Source organism: Diplotaxodon limnothrissa, linkage group LG5 (genome assembly GCF_057381915.1).
Source record: "Diplotaxodon limnothrissa isolate DT_005_m linkage group LG5, D_limnothrissa_male_GT1.1, whole genome shotgun sequence".
NCBI classification, from domain to species: Eukaryota; Metazoa; Chordata; class Actinopteri; order Cichliformes; family Cichlidae; genus Diplotaxodon; species Diplotaxodon limnothrissa.
The window spans coordinates 16,906,990-16,928,354 of record NC_140600.1 but is presented as its reverse complement, the minus strand read 5'-3'; the positions used below and the strand labels follow the sequence as shown (position 1 = coordinate 16,928,354).

The 21,365-nt window shown below is 38.1% G+C and overlaps 1 protein-coding gene across 2 annotated transcripts in view; it reads right to left on the bottom strand.

Annotated features, from left to right (window-relative positions):
* The window catches only part of cpne5b (copine Vb), a 142,435-nt gene that overhangs the window by 21,170 nt on the left and 99,900 nt on the right, over positions 1–21,365 (bottom strand). For both annotated transcript variants that reach the window (XM_085353967.1, XM_085353966.1), the window contains 2 exons: positions 7,641–7,744; positions 6,426–6,530 (listed from right to left, as the gene is read on the bottom strand). In XM_085353967.1, coding sequence (XP_085210093.1) covers positions 6,426–6,530; positions 7,641–7,744 — 209 coding nt within the window. The remainder of the gene's footprint in view (positions 1–6,425; positions 6,531–7,640; positions 7,745–21,365) is intronic.

Here is a 21,365-nt window from a genome sequence, read left to right as displayed (position 1 = left end):
ACACAACCAATTGTGGAGCTGAATATAGAACAACTTGGAAGTGTCTTCCACTTGTCTTATTTCTCTTCACACTCCCGCATTTTCTTCTCCTTGACTGGAACAATGCCTTTGACACGCTGGATCTCTGCTTTTCCTTCTCCGGTTCGACTTACCTTTGCTGCCTGTTAAATGTCTTCCTTTTCTCATTCATTTCTCCCCCCTCTCCATCTCATCTGCTTCCTTTCCTTCACTTTCACTCGCCTGTTGTTTGCCAATATGTTGTCTTGTTGCTTAAATTTGTTCAAGGATCAGATGTTTGCTGTCACCGGGGATTCAACTGGATTCTGCTGCCACCGGAAGGATGGCCTGCCTAATCACTGTGCCATCCTGACAATTGCTAGCAAAGTTGAAAGGTGGTTTTTTTGTTAATCCTTGACTTTCTTGTTTGCAGGGTACTTTAGAAGACTGCCAGCTGATCTGACTAAAATATTTTTGGCCAGTAGTTCCTGGATTGATCTGGGATTTCCATTTGCTGTTTCCTAACAATAACAAGCAGCACTTTCTGTATGACAGCTGAGGTGCAGTAGTGCGTGTATGCAGTAATACACCATGTACCCCACTCTGCACAGGGGGATTTAGTTTATACTTGCTTCAAAACAACCACAGATATGTATCAGTGCGTATCTTGCAGGGTAAAGCTGCAGTCAATTACATTAAAGTCTTTTATGCAGTCTGTGGTGCTTCCTGCACAAGGATTTTTGTTCTCTGACTTCAGCCTTCAAAGCGGTGACCATCACCAGGTAGCATTACAAAGTAGTCTGGGTAAAACTGCATCGAGTCTGGGGAAAAGCTGAAAAATGTGAATGGAAAAGGTCACGGTTAAGCCCAAACCTGATTTAGAATGGAGTGGACACGAAGAAACGCAGCGACAGCGATTGGTTATCTCTGATTGGTAAATATTACTCTTACTGAATATTACTTATCGTAAAACATAACAATCGAGAATATTAGTTATGACTCAAAAACTCATAAAACGGGGTTCCAGTGATGCCAAACAGCTGGAGTTTCTGTGGTGGCAAAAATGCCTCACTGATACTCTGAATTTAGAAATAGTACAAAAAAACTATAAAAATTATCTTTTTTTTTTTTGAGCTATTCAACTCCAAAAGTTCTGGTTAAGTTTTGAAATCTGTTATGAAGTCTACCTCTTTATAAGCATACCCTCTCAGCGGCCGCTCCATCTGGGCTATTGTAGGCTGAGTACACACCTGGCAGCTCCTTGTTATCACCTGCTACGAGGTATTCAACAGCCCGCTATTGTGAGCGATCCAGCTGGCTATATAAGAGAAACTCAACAAATCAAATATTTTGTCACGTCGCTAAAAAGTTCAGCTTTTATGCTCACGCCTCCTTCTGCCACTTGTTCTCCGTCTTGCTTTTATAACGAGGCAGTGTGGCTTTTAATTGTATTTGAGGGGAGAGAGAGAGGTTGCATGTGAACCAAAGCATGCTGAGTAATATAAACTCACAGATGGACGTGTCTTGCGGTGACAGAACCCCTTCGTCATATCTTTTCAGTTTGTCCACTGATGGGGTGTTAAATGGGCGCGGTCATCAATTAGCTGTGCTCCCCAAATGGGAGACTGACAACATCAGCCTTTTGAAACTATTTCAACAGAAGTAGTAGAATACATTAAAGCCCTCGGACACTCCTTTGGCAGCACGTGGATGTTTTTAGATGCAACACCACACTGGCTGAAAAAAAAAGTGTCCTATGACTGGAGGGGAAGTCAGCCAAAATAACATACGGCTGTCACTGAAATATTTACAGTCAGCTCCCATTGGAAGTTTAGGTTTTAACAAAGACACTGAAAATGAAACAGAAATGCCATTTTTTCATCACCTGATTTGAGAGTTTGAATCACTGGAATTTCATAGATTCATGCCTAAAGTGCGCATCACTACAATATAAACTATTTTAGGGACAAGGCGTAGCCTGGGAAGCTCAACATGGTCTCACATTTAAAACCTATTAAAATAAATGGCAAGCTGAATAGAGTGGAGAGACCATGTGCAGCACTATTTTTTATTTGGCTTCCAGTGGCTGTTTGTCTTGTTTGGAGGAGAAAATCTTGCAGGAAGTGGGACGGATGCTTTACTTTTACAGCGGAGACACTGTGTCTTGCTAGTCTTATTCATTTAGAGATGTCACTTTGGAGAGTCTTGTTAAACTTCAGCTTCTCCTTTTGTCAACTGGTGCAACGACTGGGATGAATGTGTGCCAACTAATACAGGAAAGCAAATCAGCAGTCGGTCATCCACTGACTCATGGAGGCAAGGTGTAGAGATACCTCGATGTCTTCGTCAACATGAGATGGGCTCAGAATGAGACACATTAGAGTATGAGATGCACATAACAAACAGCTGGAACTACAGACGCTGTCTCTACACCCTGATACACTCACGCCAGAATAGGGAAAGTCTTCTGCACTCGCTCCAGATGTGGAAGGTTAGGATGACATTATATTGAAGGAAATGTTTGAAATACTAAGGCCTCAGGCTACGAGATAAGGCCTCTCTGGGAAAGGCATACAATGTAAGAATAAGTAAGAAGACAACACATTTATTTCAGGTTATTGCTTTATCCATGTGTGTCATCTATCGTAAAAAAAAAAACCATTTATATTCTGCAAAAATATGCCTCCGTGTTGAAGTGTAAAAGTTGGTGTATTGGAAAAGAATTATTCAAACTGCAGTGGAAGAGACTTCAGAAATAAATCATCATAATGTGCCGTACACCAAACAGGTGGCTTAAATGTCCACCAGGTGTAGCTTTAACGTCACTGCAAAGACAAAGAAAGCACGAATGAAACAGAAATGTCATTAGCTAACAAGATATTCTCGGAAAACTGAGACTATGGTGTTAGCTAATGTTAGGCATCATACAGAAACAAAAGATTTTTTTATATTTAAACTATATATCCTGGGTAGAAAAATACTTTGTGATAGCTTAACAAGCTACATCATACAGCACATTTTTCCCCTTTCATCCAGCTGACAAACATGATAAAATAGGCTTTGCATTTAACACACAGTGTCTTCAAAAGTATTTACCCTCTTCCTGATTTTTTTGTTTTTTGCATATTTTTCACATTTCTATGTTTCCAGTTACAGATTTTAATATCAGACAACTATAACCTGAGTAAATACAAAACAAAGTTTTTAAATAACGATTTCATTTATTAAGAGGGAAAAACCTCTCCATATACCCGACCCTGTAAGTAATAGCCCTGCCTGCTGAATCACGAATTAATTCCATTGTTTTTGAGAGCTGAGTTTAAGTTAACTAACCATACCCTGGCCTGATTACTGCCAGACTTTTTAAATCAAGAAATCACTTAAATAAAACGCGTCTGACAAAGTGAAGCAGATTAAAAGATCTCAACGTGTAATGCACCATGCCAAAAACTAAAGAAACAGCTGAGAAATAAAGTCTGGAAAGAGTTACTGATGGAACCATGAAATCTGCTCTCTACCAGAAAATCCTGAAGGACAATGTCCAACCATCAGTTCACCCCCTGAAGATCAAGCACACCCAATTTTTGCAGCAGGACAATGATCCAAAACGCACCAACAAGTCCACCTTTGAATGGCTCAGAACAAACAAAAGGAAGGTTTTGGAGTGGCCTAGTCAAAATCCAGACAGAAATCCAATTGAGATACTTTGGCATGACCTAAACGGGCCATTCATGCTCAAAAATGTGGCTAAATTAAAGAGTGATCTGAAAGACTTGCCAACTATTTCAAATGCCTGTGGATAGCTTTGTTCCCTTAATACTTGAAATCATTATATAATCAGCTGCATTTTATATTTACTCAGGTTATCTTTTTTTTGATGATGATCTGAAACAGGTAAGTATGACAAATATCTAAAAAACTAAGAAATTCAGAAGAGAGCAAATATTTTTTCATGGCATTAAATACCAGCCATTTCTGAGGGCTCAGTCCACAGATTATGTCTATATATTTATTCTAGAGTAGTGTTGCATGATTTACAGTTCCAAATAATCCTTATTTATATCCGATGGGCGTCGGTGCATTCCCACAGCTCCTTCATTGTCTGAATCGAGTTGTTTTCAGCTCCTCTCCCTTTAAGCCAACTTGTTCTAATTGGCTGCAACTGCAAACTGCAAGATTCAAAACTCAATTTAATGCCAAATGTTTGATACTTGTACAGTTTTAAATAGGTCTGGACAGTATTAGATGTGTTTGTTGTATCTGGCTCTTTGCATCACATTAACACTTCAAATATTTGGAAGGTTTCCTTCACTTGATGTCTGTAAGCAGTAATTGCATACTGGTTCAAAGTGACTGACAGCCTAAAGAGCTGTGTTTGCTGAATGACATCCTCGGCGATAATGTACCATGACAGAGGTTGTAAAGATTATTTATTAAAGGATCTTGCAAACTATGTAATTAAAAATACTGACAGGCCTCCCCATTGCCCTCTCACAGGAACACGAAAACCGAAAAAAGAGAAAAAAAAAACACTGACACACAAAGTTGATTTCTCGCCCACTCTCAAATATATAACCTGTTTATAGCACTGTCTTGGTGATATTTCAAGACACACAGAATCTCCTGCTGTTTCAGCTTTTGGCTTGTCACATTTCATTATACTGTGTGGGCATGTGTGTATATGTGTTCATGCTTTCATAGCACAGGAACATTTAAGGAAGTGCCTTTGATGTCCAGCTCAGTCCCTTGTGTATGATTGGCTCTGACAGGGTAGCGAGCACTTCTCGGACTTCTGTGTGATTGGCTGGCTGACACAGTTTTGCCTGAAATTTATCGAAACGCATCTTGAGGCAATCCCACACATCCATAAAATCCGCGTCATCAGTAGCTATGTCCCTTTTTCTTTAGGATTCATCTCAGTTTTCTAAGCGCACACCAGGTTCTCAGCATTTTCAGTAATTACTTTCACTGCACACAAAAAAGGATACGACAGACACCTTTGAGAGAGATAGCTGAGAAAAGAGAGAGAGAGAGAGAGAGAGGCAGGAAAAAGATGCATAAAAAAAACATCCCCCCCCCCCCCCCCCCCGCCCCCCCCACAAAAGTGATCTGTCACAACTTTTTTCGTCTATCCTCACAGCTCCTTCATGATTTACTTTGTTTTCTTCTCAGAACTGTCTTCTAAATTAGAAACAGGCAGATACCCCATGAGGACAGGGAATTCATTACTTTTCTGACACAACATATCTGCATTAATTATGTGCCAGGAGGGAAGAGCAACCCATCGTTATTTTAGATATTTGGCAAATAATGTAATCCAGTGTAAAAACAAAGAAAGAGGAAGAAGCCTGAATCATGACAGTGTATTTAAAATGCTTCTAAATTCGTTAACCATCATATTAGTCACGTGGATGCTCTTTCATTTTTTTTCCCATCGACTCACAATTTGTTAAGCCTTGTGTTGTCTGAATAATGAGCATTCTGCTTTCACCCCACACGTATGTGGTTTACAGTGCTAACGGTAGCTTGGTCACTCTTAAAACAATGGCTGCTTGAATTAAGACATTGACAGCTGAGGACAGTCTCACATCTAACCCGTAACTACTATACACGGGCTCAGAGACCAGTTAGCAAACACAAAAACTCCTTGCAATTGCTTTGGTCATTAGCATATTGCTGTGGTTTGCATGAACAATAGCGACTAGTCTGCAAATACTAGCAAACTACTTAAGTTTTACTCCTTGTGGTTTCACTGCAAGCTTTAGTGAAACTTGAAAAAGTGCAATTTAAACCTTCGTTCATATTCAAGGTGCAAGTTTCACTGTGAAAGCGAATAGTCTCCATTTCTGGTTTGCATCGCACATTTCACAGTTTCACTAAAGCTTGGCAAGTAGTTTGCTAGTGTTTGCTGACTATTCAGCATTTTCCTTACAGACTACGGGTGACGATTGCAACCATGTAGTGACCAAAGCAATTGTAAGGAGCTCTTAGCAACTTATTTGACAATAGCAACTAGCAGTAACCTCTAGCAAGCACAACAGGTCAAGGATTATACACTCTTCCCTAGCAACTGGCAGTTACCAGAGTCAATGACTGGTCTCTAGGCCTGTATGAATGGGGCTTTAGCAATTAATTTTACAGTGATTGTCAGCAACTTTCAGCAACCACTCACAGCCAGTCAGCAATTGGTTGCTAACTTGGCTGATACCTTCAAGGGCAGCATTTTTAACTGTTTAATTTTATAAGAGAAAAGCTTGTTCGAAGAGAATTGTAAATTTATTGCTACATCACCATCTCTCATTTCAACATTACCGACTGTTCATGGTGTGTGTATTATATTTATTATCAGGTAGAAAGAGAAGGTCAACAGATGCAACAGTGTGGGGAAAACAGCAGATATGCAGATAAGAAAGTGTAAATTGTTGTACCTGTCATAATCTCCATTGCAGAGTGCTCGTACTGGGATGGTAAAAGGCTGCCACACTGGATTTAATGTGTTCTTCACCACCTCTGTTTTGTGGCAGATAGTAAACCTAGAGAAGGAGAACAAATGTTATCAAATATATTCAAGAAAACAGTGAAATAAAATTTGTCCTTTGTTGCTTACACAAGCCAGAGAGAAATACAAAACTATGCAGGGAAGAAGCAGGTAATGTAGGAGATGGGCAAAACAATAAAGAAAATCTTGCAGTCTTAAATAGGGCTAGGCCAGTCTCACATATTTTAGACCATAACAAATAATTTTATATTTTGTCTAGCTTTTTAATTCCCTATCTTTGACCGCAGGTGAGACTATGATATGCTAATGGATTCCTTTGATATCTAAAATTTTTGCAGTCAAAAAAAACCTCCTAAAAAGCAACAACGTATCAGTTTTAATCCTGCCTTTTTACCCAAAGGCCTGGATTACTCATGCACTACTAATTGCCTCAAGCCTTTCAGACCCCTGTGACTCATTTAACCATGAGCCTCTAACTTTTACCTCCTCTGGCCACCAACATGTAGCATGCCTATGGGGATTGGTTTCCCAAGCTGTTAACATAAAGAGAAAAATGCATGAAAAAAAACTCCAACTAGACTAACACAACACTTGGTAAAGCATCTGTTGGCAGATAGCGCTGACTCCGTGACAATTGCAAAGCCCTCTGGGAGGCTAAACAGCACTCTGGGAAAGCGTGAGGAGATAGGAGAGTCTTGTGCATCCCTACGTGAATTGCCTCAGAAACTGTTTTTCCTATTGGTTTAAAAGGCAGGTGCAGATGCAGTGTTTTTCTTTATCTGTTCATTTTATGCTTCTTACATTAATTGCCTCTTTTTCCAATTTGCTCTCCTGGAGTGTTTTATGTAAGGCATAGTCCTGGGAGTTGTGGTTGTGGTGTGAACTGGATAGATGCCTCTGTACACAGCTTTCTGGGGTGTACGCACCTCATGAACCACTCCAGCTCCTCTCTAATAATCATATTTAGCTGTTTTTGTCTGTACTGTTCCACTAAATGTTGTGCATTTCAATCATGGACTTAACATGGCAAATGCAGCACCTTTGAATTAGACCACCGCACCAAGACTGGAGCTCCATGGATTATGTTTCAGGAGCCTTCCTCAAACGCTTCCCAATGCAAGACAAAATCACAAGCAGCACTCACGTTCCATCCTCGTTGCTTCTGTAGAAAACCATGAAAGGGTCCGACTTGCCAAAGAAGTCCTTTTTGTCCAGCTTGTTGGCACAAAACTGCATGGTGCCACTATCCTGTAGGGATGCATGGGAATGTTCATCGTTAGTTCTTTGTGATTTTATTCATGGTGGCCTATTTCTGATCTTGCTTCCTACTTCTCCACTTTTATCTTCACAGCTTGCAGGAGGGCAACAGATGGATGCAGCTGTTTGTGCATCACACAATAGGATACTGAATACTGAATGACGAAAAAGCATCTTTTCATTTCACGTTTTCTGACATACTGTAGTTTGTGTAGTTGTGTATATTTTTTACAGTGACAGTCAGACATCTGGACTGCCAGTGTTATTGTCCTTTCTGTGCTTTTTTGTTGTTGTTGTTGTTGTTGTTTTTTAAACATTACTAAAGACATCAAAACTGTGCGTCTGATAGCAGCTTTGCAGATTCTTGGCTTTCCCTCAACCAGCTTCTTGAGGTCGTTTCCTGGAGCTTTCCCGACAGTCTTAAAGGAATTCACACTTAATGGTGAGGACTTGTTGGCTAAATAAAATGTCAACAGTGTCACCAGGAAAGACCATCACACCTCCTTTTGCACTGGGAATCGCACATGCCGATACCATCTGTTCACACAGCAGTTAAAATATGACCTTCAACATCTGCTTCCTCTTTTTCCAAATCCAAAGTGCCACTGTTGAGTCTGATGTGAGGGTATGACTGCAGGAAAAAACTGGCACATCAGCTTACAGGTTGAATTTCAAACCACTGATTGAAATAGTTTTCAAATTAAAAGTTCACATACAATCTTCCCTGATAAATGCAGATTTTTCTGTATCTACTTTTAGGAAAATCTGACATTTTTGTCTGACATTCATGGAAATATAGAAAATCTCACAAATTTAAAAAAAAATGCATTTTGCATCTATGTATTCATTACTGACATATAGTCACAGCTACTGGGGTTTTCAATGTATATTCAATTTAAATTTAAATCTTTCAATCGATTCCATTTGCAGACTCATAAATAATGTTGTGAAATCATAACTTGTAATTGTAATTTTATTATGCTGTCTGAAAAGTTATTTCTTGTAAATTGAGTGCTTAAATAAAGATTAAATAAAATAAAATAAAATAAAAATTAACAATATTCAGCTTTTGCGTTAGTTTTATGTGGGCCCTGTGATGGACTGGCTGTCTGGGTCCGGTGTGCACTCCACCTGCGGGATACACCAGAACTCTCTGAACCCTGAAATGGACAAGTGATTAAGAAAATGACTGGCTGGGCAGCTGAGTGCATGGATGGACAGACGGATGGAGACTTTGGTAGATTTTCAAATGTGAAATTTAATGGCTTTGGACTTTTTCATACTGACATTTCACATAGACATAAGACACCATCTAATTGCTGAAGATCAGCAAAAATTAGCTTCAGTGGGAGTCTAAAAGAGTTAGGACTCACTGTCTGTCCACTACATTCTCACACATACATGCGCTCATGCATGTCAGAATTCTCGACACTGCTGCTGAAAAGACAAAAAGCTTATTTCTTGAGGTATAGTATAATATTTTGGCAAAATACTTTCCATTTATTTATACGAGGAATGGATTTAGACATATGACTATCTAATGCTTTAGTCTGCGTAGTGTAAATGTCACCTGCTTATATGGTCTCGCTCTGTCAAGCTCTGGCACTCGGCCCAGAGTCCACTCCAGCTTTATCTATAAACACGACCTAATGATCCACTACGCGCACGTGTGTGTGCGCGTGCAGATATTGTAATCAATGTACCGTATCCATCTAGTAGCAGTCTTGCTAAAATTAGTGTCATCTGCTTACCAAGTCTAATTCTAGCATGAGTAATAGTCATCAAGTTAACGTCTTCTGATACCTGTCACAGCATCTGGAATGTGTCAGGTTCATTTCGGCCTCAGAGGAACACCAGACAGAAAGTATGCTTTGAGCTTGGGGCTTTGGTTTGTCTAATATGTTCTGAGAAAGGTTGGATGCACTTACAGGGACCTTTTATGCTTTTCCATCAGAATTTCATATTAAATTGAAACATGTTAAAAGGAATTCCTGTGAGCCAAGAGTTCAGGCTTTCGATTTGAACCTTTCTTGTTTACACGGCCACATAAAGTCAGACTTTGACTTATAAGATCACACGGATAACTTCCAATAATATGAACAGAGCAAGTGCTGTTAAAAACAGTTTTATTGGAACTTAATGAAAACATTTACGCTGAAACGTATTGTTATTGTTGGCAGTTAACCAGTTAATGGAATTCTTATGCTTACACCCTAGCATATCTCTAAGAGAGATTACCTGTGAGGGTGGGTGACCTACGGCTATTGTGGATAAAAAAAGATAAACAAAGACCACAAAAAAAACATTATACACCACAAATAAATCAGAGGCCAGCAGCAGATGCTGTGAGATTAATTCTTACTGCAAAACAGCTCGTATTCTTCATCTGTAGTACTCCCACTTTCTCTAACAAATGGGCCTGATTTTGCATTTTCTCCCACTGCTGTTTATCATGAAATGTAGCGCTTTTTAAAGCTCCAAATATAAATCACTGGTCCGCTGTTTAGCATTGTAGTACTACTTGTTTACTGCGGCCGGTCCGTGTTCTGGGCTCTCCCTGTGTGCGGAGATGGGGACTGACAGAGATGGGGCCTGACTGATCTCTGGCACATGAGCTGTAGCTAATCTCTGAAACACAGTGGGTTCATTACAGTACATTTAGATGCTATAACAGTAGATTGCTGTTGTTGTCAGAGCCTCGGGCCTTCCACTGGGCAGCCATGGCGCCACTAATGATAGCTTAATAGCTTTTTAATGTTGCAGCTTGCACCTCATGTTTGGTCATGTGCCGAGTGGCAAATCAGCAAAAGAATGTGTGTGAGATTGTAGATGTGACAGGCCGGGTTTGGGGCTTGAGTGAGGGCTTGAGTGTCTTTATACACAAATGCATTTTAATTCCAGTTTGCATGTTGCTACAGTGTCCTCTCACTATTTTTATCAGACACGGGCAGGCACACTGCAGCGCACTCAAGAAAACATCACATCCAATCCAGCAGCCAGTGAGGAACTTTATCTGTATTCTGCCCTCAGCCTGACGGACACACGCACACTACATGACTGGCGTTTGACACAGACCTCCTACATTGAGCTTACTCGCTCACTCACTTTCAATCTCTTAAAAAAACAGTCTTTTAATCCTGAGGGAGAGTGCTGATACCCACACTGCTTACTGATTGATGCACAAGCATATGTATGAGTATGAATGTGAGAAGTAGAATTTCTCTTTCGCTGTAGCAACAGATTTTATTTCATCTCTGGCTCTTTCTTTCATCCCATCCCTGGATACTCGATGAATATTTTCCATTTCAACAAGTGCCTGACTTCAACAAGTTTCTTACTGCTCGTGAAACCGCTCGAGCTCTCGATTCATACTGCCCTCGGCTGAAGCATACTTGCATTTTTAAACCTCTGAAGGCGCATACTGCAGCAAAAGTGTGTCCGTGCACCTTATAAAAAATTATTAATAAACTGGCCATAGGCTACAGGACCACAGACAGAAATTTAGATCAGTTCCAGGGCACTAGGTAAGCCTGAATGGTCACACTAAATTAATTCAATCAATAATTTTTAACAACAGTCCATTTTCTGCTTTACAACACTTTCCCAACCCACTAACTGCAAGCATGTGTGTGCCCATGCATACTGCATAAAGATAATCAAAAAATACACAAATCCTTGGGCACCTCTGCACCACTTCAGCTGCTGCAGCTACTTTAAATCACTTCCTTTAATTCCTGCTCTGGATTCTTCAAGTTAAGATGCATAATAGATCTAATCCATTGTATCAAAACAGCAACCCTTTGATTTGCCCTTTTCATGACCAGCAAGCTACTGGTCATGCTCCGCTCCTGATGTGCTACCTCTGGGTTTTGTGCAGACTCTTTCACTGCTGTTTGCTTTCTGGATTTTTTTCCAGACACCAGATTCTCATCAGTAGCAAAAATATTTACATGAATCACTTTCAGGCAGAACTTGATGTTTGTTCTCTGCACAGTTTTGAGGTCCTCCAGGGTTTGTCCTAAAAGTAGCAGGAAAGGTGGAGGCAGTGTAGATGTCCACATGGAGACAACTTTGAAGGAGATTTTGGCCTAAATGTTTGGCTGCTATCGCCTGTGAGGAAGATAGCATTCAAAACTTGTCCCCTGCTTCCTTCAAAGATTTTTAATCTGTGTCCAGTAAAATGAAATGCATAAAAAATAAAGACTGAAATAGTAAATATAAACCCTCAACAGAGTTTGAGGAATTTGTAAGTTAAGTTTCAATAACAGATGCAAGGGTGTACTAAATCAAAGATATTCTCCTGATAAAGGTTGTTAAACTGCTCCCAGAAATCCAGTTAAAACTGCAGTCTGGGATTTGCGTGGTTTATTTTACACATCTGCTACAGAGTATCGACAGCAAGCTTTCAAGCAGTTTAGCAGTTGTTTGGTCCTGAAGGCGTTTTAGGGATCCAGCTGCAACCTGACAATTTGTGTTCATCTAACCCTCAGTAAAGTCCTCTAAATATAGCTGAAGTTGCCTCACAACCAATACCGACCTTGTCATGTTGCCCACAGCTTCTTTAGACCATCTAAAAATGCTGTAATAAAACATTTAACAATAAATAGACAGCAGATCATATTTTTTTACTGTTCTATTAATATAAATGTTAATGTAAAGTAATAGCAATGCGTGTGTATGAGTGTGTGTATGTGTGTGGGTGGTTGGGTGTGTAGCAGTGTTGCTGCTACTTTGAGTCAGCAAGTAAAGACACACCAAATCTGCGAGGAGTTGACAGGCACATAAAAGCATTTATGATGACAGCATGTAGAGGATATTAAATATGCATCTGCTTCTGCCTCATTAACACTCTGAGCCACAAACATGCACACTTTTGCACTCCTGCTTTGTGATCAACAGCCCTTTGCTAATATGGAGAGAATGGCAGTATCAATATTTAGCTAGAGGGACAAAGACTAGGTAGAGACACATTCACACCCTCAGGGGGGAATAAGGACTGTTTGTGTCAGAGCAGAAACAGTTACTGACACATGAATTACGAAAAAAAGAAGACAAATAGGCAAATGTATACTATAAACTAATTTATTAGAAACACATAGGCCTGAATTAGTGTTAGGCAGTGTGTTGTTGGGGTTTAATGCAGAAAAAAAAAGAAAAAGGGGCAATCAGCGAATTCATTAAATTCCCAATTGATGAGTCTGAGAGGAAATAGTGAGTCAAAGGTGGGCTTAGTGGGCTAGTATGTTGTCCTTCTGTGTTCAGTGATGTATGAGAGCACAGATTTATGATCATTACATGATCATATTGATTGTCCAGTCATTATAAACTGTGACAGTTATTACACAAACCCACTTAACCCACTTCCTAAGTTTGACATCATCTGGGTCCAAACTCTTCTTCAGTTTCCAAACTCAAGCAAACACTGTGGCATCACTAAGAATTTAGATTAACCCAATCTTTTAATTTCCAACACAGTGATGAGTGTTGCTGCTCTCCCAGGTATACTAAAGTTTAACATCCAAGCATCCATGAAGAAAGAGGATTTAGGAAGTTTAATGGGCTTAGAAGTTAGCAGCAAGTTAGCTCGCTAGTTTCAAATATAAAGATGGAATGATATAAAATGGTATATATACCATATATCATAGTTACAGTGATATGCATAAACAGCAGCAATGATTGCAGGGTATTGAAGTTAGGCTAGCTGGTAAATAATTTATAATAATCGTATTCTACCTGGTTGCTAGCTACCGAGCTACTGTTAGGATAATATAATCACAGTAGAACAGCAAAGATGGAGGATGACTATTAATGTTTTTCCCCTCAGTAAAAGTCAGTGTGAGGGTTCCTGATGAGCAGAGACAAATGCTGAAAACGGACCGTCCACAACACGAGGTTAGTCACTAACATGCTGCTGCGTGGTTTGAATTACTCACTCTGAAAAATACCTGATCCTAAGCTTCATGTCCTCACTGAAATGGTTAGCATCAGAGTGATTATTTTCTGAATCTTTCAAATATTTGGTGCCTGGTAAACTGTGAACACATGGGCTGTAGTTCCATCATAAGCTTTTAAAAACTGAGCTTAAAAATGTGCAGCACATGATTATTGCTAATAAAAAGTCAGACAGGCCAACAGTGATCACTGATTACTTTTATGGGCTTGTTTATTATATTAAATAAAATAAGATAGAATTACAACACAAACAAGAGCCTCAGTGAACGCAGTAGGAGGTTGGACCCGGAAGCAACGTTGATCACAAGTGAACAGCTAATATCTTACTTTCCTCTGTTCTTGCTTGATTTATAGCTGCAATAAATCTGAATTTGTGGTCTATGTTTTCATGAAGGTTCGTAGAATTTAATAAGTTTACCAAACAGTGTACATGAGGGGAATTATGCAGAAGCAATTTCTCCTCCACACACAAAGCATCTTCTAACGTCCCCATTCCCAGCCGCTCCAGGTTTTTCCTCCTTTCTACGTTTCAATACTGTATTTTCCATTTGTTCTCTGCTCACGCTGATCGAAAACCTGTTCAACTTAGCTCCACACCAAATGTTCTGAAGGCTGCCCTTCAGATGTACTGTACAATCTGAAGTGGAATGTAGAGGCATCAAAGAAGATTTTAAAAGAGAAAAATGGAAGCACGGCAAGTGGAAGCGACCAGACGAGGAGGCTGCCATTCGGATTTAGGAAACTGCTCTGCTCAGATGAAAATGTTTCGTCCTCATCACAATGACAGAAAGATCAATCAGAATCAAAGAAGCAAAAAAGACATATATATCGAGGCCTGTCAGAAAGCAAATTAAGTTCCTGGCTGTTACACATGCACAGAGTAAACATCTGTACTCTTAGTAAGGAAACTTCTCCACTGGCTGTTTTGGTCAATCACACAGATGGCAAAATAGTCGGGCAGGCAGTTAAATTTAAGCAATTAAAGCAAAATGAAAATCCTCACGGGGATCTATCAGCTTTTAATGTGGTGGACGTTTCTCTTAAAGCAAGAGCAAATATAGAGATGCTGGGGGCAAAACCAAGCTTCTGTGCTCCCACTTTGTGAAGAAAGAGTTGCCTTATTGCCAGTGGGATTCAGTGATATAGTACATGTACTGGAAGAGATTAGGTGGTCAGTGTTACCATGAGGATACTGTGTACATCCAGAACTGTGTGCAAGAAAAGTCAGCACAATACCAAGCGAAAATACAGCCGCTAGATTTGGAGGGGGAGCGGCCACGTTGTCAGAAATCCTGCAGGATTTAGGATCCCCGAAACATTTGAAATTTGCATGAAGCCATAACCACCCCTGCAAATTGGTTGCTTCGGGTGTGTTGATAGCATCAGCAAGTGGGTGTTAATCAAAATTACATGACCTAATATTTTTTAATTTACCATGTTTAGATAGCAGCAAGAACTTTTAATAACCAGCACACAGAGTTGGTGAAATGTTTCAGTATACTCAGATTGATTACTTTGCTCCATGGCTCATAAACTTGATTAAATAGGAGAACAGTCTTGTCTTTAATTGCTAGCTCCGTTTCATAAGCTCTCATGGTATTTTGTCCATATGCTTCAGATTTATCAAAGTCAATCTTTGTGGAAATCAGAGAGATAGATAATAGAACATATTTTAATCGGGGTTGCATTTGTTTTGTTTTCGTTTTATTTTTAATATATTAGCCTTTGTGTAATCAATAATAATTCAATCAGGGTAATACAACATGGAACCTTTCTGGCAATACCTATTTTGTTTATCTAAAAGTTGCATATGAAGACGCGGAGCTTCTGAGAAAGCGTTAATAATGGGTAAAAGAAATGAATCACCACATTAAAGAACACATCTTCAACCATTCCATGTTTTTCTTTAATTTTCTTTTTCACATTTAAAGCTTAATGATTTCATCCCCGAAAGCCAGTGTAACCCATAAGGTCTAGTGATATAGACTAATTGCATCCGTAGACCATACAAAATGTAGAGAGACGATGTTTCAGTGGGTTAACATTAATTTTTTGGCATGAGCCAGCTCTGGTCTACAGCATTGCCAACTGAGGGGTGAAGATATCTTTTTTCGCTGTCTTTGATCTACACTTAAAAGTCTGCTACTGGCATGATCACGGTGGAGTAAGAAACCTTATACTGAGAGATAAAATGTAGGGGAACACACTTTGATTCATTTTGCACATGCTGGGTATGTGCAAACATTACTTGACCCTGGTAAAGCATAATAATTGATTGATTGAATCTTTATTTTGAACATGTTGAAAAAGTATAAAAAAAAAATAGAATTAAAAGAGACAAATGAACAAAGCAAACAAAAGGAAAACGAGCAACCACAACTCCAATAACGTCCATGTTCAAAAAGGAGCAGGAAGAAGCATAAGCTTATTTAATCCCACCCCTTTTCCACTATCTAGTATCAATAGACTACAGAAATACCTCCTTGTAATTACATTATATGTTATGTGTAATTTTTATTTTTTATTTTTAATATATACACATATATGTTTCTATCTATCCATACCTACGTATATACACACATACGCACATATACACATTTTCAATAACCCCATTAACACCTGAAGGATACACAACCTACAATTTTATATATATTTTATATATATATATATATATATATATATATATATATATATATATATACACACATACATACACACACATACACATATATACATATACATATACACATATATATATATACATACATACATACATACATACATATACATACATATACACATACATATATACCCATACCAACAAACCCGTGCATGCGCACACACATGAAAATATTAGACAAGAACACCCTATCAAATCTCTACCTTTTCCCTGTACCCTGTAAAAACCATATCCTTAAACCGCTTTTTAAACTGCGCCATGCTTGGACATTGCTTCATATCTTTACTTAGTCTGTTCCACAGCTTCACTCCACACACAGAGATGCAAAAACTTTTTAATGTTGTACGGATACGAGGATGTTTTAAATTTAATTCCCCCCTCAAATTGTATCCCCGTTCCCTTTTAGAAAACATTTTTAGAATATTGTCAGGAAGCAGGTTATTTATTGCTTTATATATAATTTGTGCTGTGAGAAAATGAACCAGATCTGTGAATTTTAGAATTTTTGATTTTAAGAATAGTGGATTTGTATGATCTCTGTAACCAGTTTTATGGATTATCCTTATGGCCCTTTTTTGTAATATAAAGATTGATGATAGCGAACATTTGTAAGTATTGCCCCAAACCTCTGCACAGTAATTCAAATACGGTGCAATCAGGGAACAATAGAGAATGTGGAGTGATTTGTGGTCCAGAATGTGTTTTACTTTACTCAAGATTGAGACACTTCTTGAAATTTTGTTATGTATATGATTTATATGAGACTTCCAGTTTAATTTATCATCTATAATCACACCAAGAAACTTATGTTCAAGTACTCTTTCAATTTCCACACCATCTACATGAATCTGCACTTGTGCATTTCTAAGGGAATTCCCAAATAAGAGAATTTTAGTTTTACTTAGATTTAGCGATAGTTTGTTCCTGTTAAACCATTTTTTAATTTTGCACATTTCTGAAGTAATTGTATCCAGCAGCTCCTTTAGATTCCCCCCAGAACAAAAAATATTTGTGTCATCTGCAAATAATACTAATTTTAATATATCAGATGCCTTACAAATATCATTTATATAAATAATAAATAATTTTGGACCCAGTACAGAGCCTTGTGGAACACCACAAGCAATGTCCAAGCATGATGAGGAATGGACACCCAGCTTCACAAATTGTTTCCGGTCACTTAAATAATTTTTCACCCATTGCAGTACAACCCCCCTAATCCCATACCGTTCCAGTTTATTAATTAATATGTCATGATTGATTGTGTCGAATGCTTTCTTGAGATCCAGAAATACTCCAGCTGCATACTGTTTCTGATCTATAGCATTCGTAATCTCCTCAATTGATTCGATTAATGCCAGAGATGTTGATCTTTTTGATCTGAATCCATATTGACTGTCAGAGAGTAATTTATATTTATCTAAGAATTTGTCTAATCGTTTATTAAACAGGTTTTCTAGGATTTTGGAGAATTGTGGTAGTAAAGAAACAGGCCTGTAATTTGTGAAGTGGCGTCTATCCCCGGTTTTATACAGCGGCACAACTTTAGCTATTTTCATTTTGTTTGGCACTTTTCCCGTCTGAAATGATAAGTTGCAAATATATGTTAGAGGTCCTACAATTCCTTCAATGACCTTCTTGACGATTTTCATGTCAATATCATTACAATCAGTGGATGTTTTATATTTACACATGTGTACAATGTCAATTATTTCTTTTTCCTCCACTGATGTGAGGAACATTGAGTTAGGGTTCCTATCAATCAGGTTTTCACTACATTCTACTGATGGCAGTGACTCAGGAATTTGTTCTGCCAGTTTTGGTCCAATATTTACAAAATAATGATTAAAGCTGTTGACCTTATCAGCAGTGTTTTCCATAATATTGCCATTATCGATAAAGTATTGTGGATAACTTTGTTGTCCAGAATTATTTTTAATGATACCGTTTAAAACATCCCATATTCCTTTCATATTATGTTTATTGTTGTTCAATATTTTACTATAATACTCCTTTCTACATACACGTATAATATTGGTCAACTTATTTTTGTATTTTTTATATTTATTTTCAGCTTCTTTTGTTCTTTGTTTTAGGTATTCCCTATAGAGTGTATTTTTCTTTTTACATGCATTTTGTAAACCCTTAGTGAGCCATGGTCTATCTGAATATTTGTGCTTTCTGTTGTATTTTATTGTTGGACAGTTTTTATCGTACAACTCCATGAATATTCTTAAAAATATGCCATATGCAATATCAATATCAGCTTCTTTGTACACCTTGTCCCAGTCCTGATTTAATAGATCGTTCTTAAATGCAGTCATAGTTTCTTCTGTCCTTACACGTCTGTATCTCAGTTGTTCTTCATGCTGATTTTTCTTATAATTAGTGTCATAATAATTATGTTGTGGCAGTAGGTCGAAATAAAGAAAGGTTATAATAAAGTTCCACCCTGAAATTGAGATTATCACACACTAGGTAGGAAACTCAAACATTTTGATTGGATAGCCCATGAGCTTATAGGCTGCAAGAGACATATTAACAAAAAAAGCAGTAATTAAGAGGTCCATAAGGGGTTGTTAATAATGCTGATTTGCAAAAAGAGAACAGAGGTTGAGGGCCACAAAGGTAAATGTGGAGCCACATGCTACATTGCATTACATCCCAGTATAACGTTTTGCTGTTATTCATCATCTCAAGAGACTCTATACACACGGCTCCTTTGCAGGACCCCAGACTGTATCTTTAATGTACTTGTATTTCTTCTAATATCTATATAAGAACTACAGAAACTACAGTGAAACATTGTAAAGCTTTTCCAAAGTTACTTGATCTTTGCAGTACTTTTATTGTTGTTGCAGCACTTTACGTATGCAAATGAGGCTGATAAAGTTTAATCATTTATGCGAACAGATGTATTAAAACTTCCTGCTGTAGACTGTGTAAGCAAAAAGACTTTAAAGAAATACTGGCCCACCACACGCTCGCTTCTACTGGGACTACATCATAAATAGAAAGTGGTAATAACGCCAGCGCATTAATACTTAATTTATGTTAACCTCTTAAACCTTGCCAGACCCACCAGCGAGGCCATCATTACAAAGTCATGTTCACAAAATCCAGTGAACTGTACTCAGGTCAAGACGTTGTTGTCTTTCCAGGGATAGCAAATGTCTAAATTATAGAAGAAACAGAGAGAGAGAGAGAAATTTTAAACAGTCGTCACACAGACGTGGTGAAGAAGGTACGTGATATATAGTAGAGTTTACAAGTTGTTTGATTTTTAGGTTTAGTTACAGGAATAGGCATTTTATTATTAAAAATTCTGTTGTCTATGGCTGAAGACAAGGTTAAAAGAGCTGTAAGAGTGAAAAACTTTAAATAGTATAGTCTATATAGTGTAGTACTATATACATTTGCCTCACAATCAAAAAGATCCCTGGTTTGATACCAGGAGGAGACACAACTGTCTCAGGGGGTTGCGTTGGGAAGGGCATCTGGCGTAAAAAATAGAATGTGAGGTGACCTATTTTGACTAACTTTGAGTATAGTTCTTGACTGATCTAAAAGTGTCTGTAAAGCTCTCTAGGATAGCTCAGCATTAGTAGATTTTTTTTTTCGCACTTTCTATTACAGATGAGTAATAATGTAATAGTGGAGTAAACAGACTAGAAAGTTATTACCACTTCATTACAAAAGTAATAGAAAAGTCATAAAAGTGTTGAGAAACTACCACATGTTTCCTGGACCTTGTTTTTATAGGTTATTAATGTGGCCTTAAATAGAAACAGGCACTTTGGTGCCCTGATTGTTGGTTATTACACAGAAATTATCAGGTAATATAACTTCTGTTTATCAGGTGTTTTCAGGTAATAAGCCACAACATTAAACATACATATTGTTACCTTCAAACAAAGACTAATACTGGGGACAAAAGAATAATTTCAGCATTATGGTAATTTTATCATCATATTTTCAATTAACATAAAACAAAATTAACTTATTTATTATAAGGTTACTACCACAGATTATTATATATACTGTATATATTAAAAAACAGATTTTGCCATTTTATTGCTAGCAGGTTATTATATTGTTACTATACCTTTACTATATTATTACCAATTTGTTTTGCCTTATGCACATACATTTGCTTCCACATTATTATGCCCAGTTTCTGCCCTGTTACTTACAAGTTACCCGGTTACATCAAGGTCAATGTGATATTGCTCTGGCACAATGTTGATTTGAGAGAATTACATGGATACCAGTTTGGTGGCTAGCACAAACTTGCTAAATCCATATTATTAAATTTTTGTTTCCACGTAATCACCCCACTATTACCACATTATTACCTAGCTGCGATAGAAAGTGCGGCTGATATTTTTACACTGGGTCATTTACTATATGTGACCCTCTTCACATACAAACTCCAGCCTGTTACCTAAAATGTAACAAAACATTTTGCACAATGCTTCTAATATGAGTACCGACTGCAGTTGGTGAACAAATGTGTGAAAGAGACAGTATACAAATGTGTTGTATGTGTGTGTTTATGCATGTGCATCCCACAGGCTGCAGGGGACAAGGTCAGGCAGGACGGCATTTTAATTAACCATCACTCAGTCTCACACTATCATCAGCCAAGCAGTTTTTATAGCTAAGAGCTGGTATACACCAGGCGTGAAATAACCCTATATTGATTAATTTCAGTGCCTTTGTGACTGTTTCTATCTGTTTGATTGTGTCTTTTTCTCTCATCTAGACACACTCTGTACACGCAGAAATGTCTGTTTCATCATCTTATCACTGCTTGTTTGATCTTTCATTTTCATTGTGCCATTTTTTCTTTCCCTTTCGCGCTCTCTACGTTATTTCTTTTCTCTTTGGACAGCTTCTTGTATTCACATGTTCCTGTTTTAATCTGTATGCTGGAACCCCAGTGAACCATTTAAAATCTGTATACCAGAATTGGCTGAG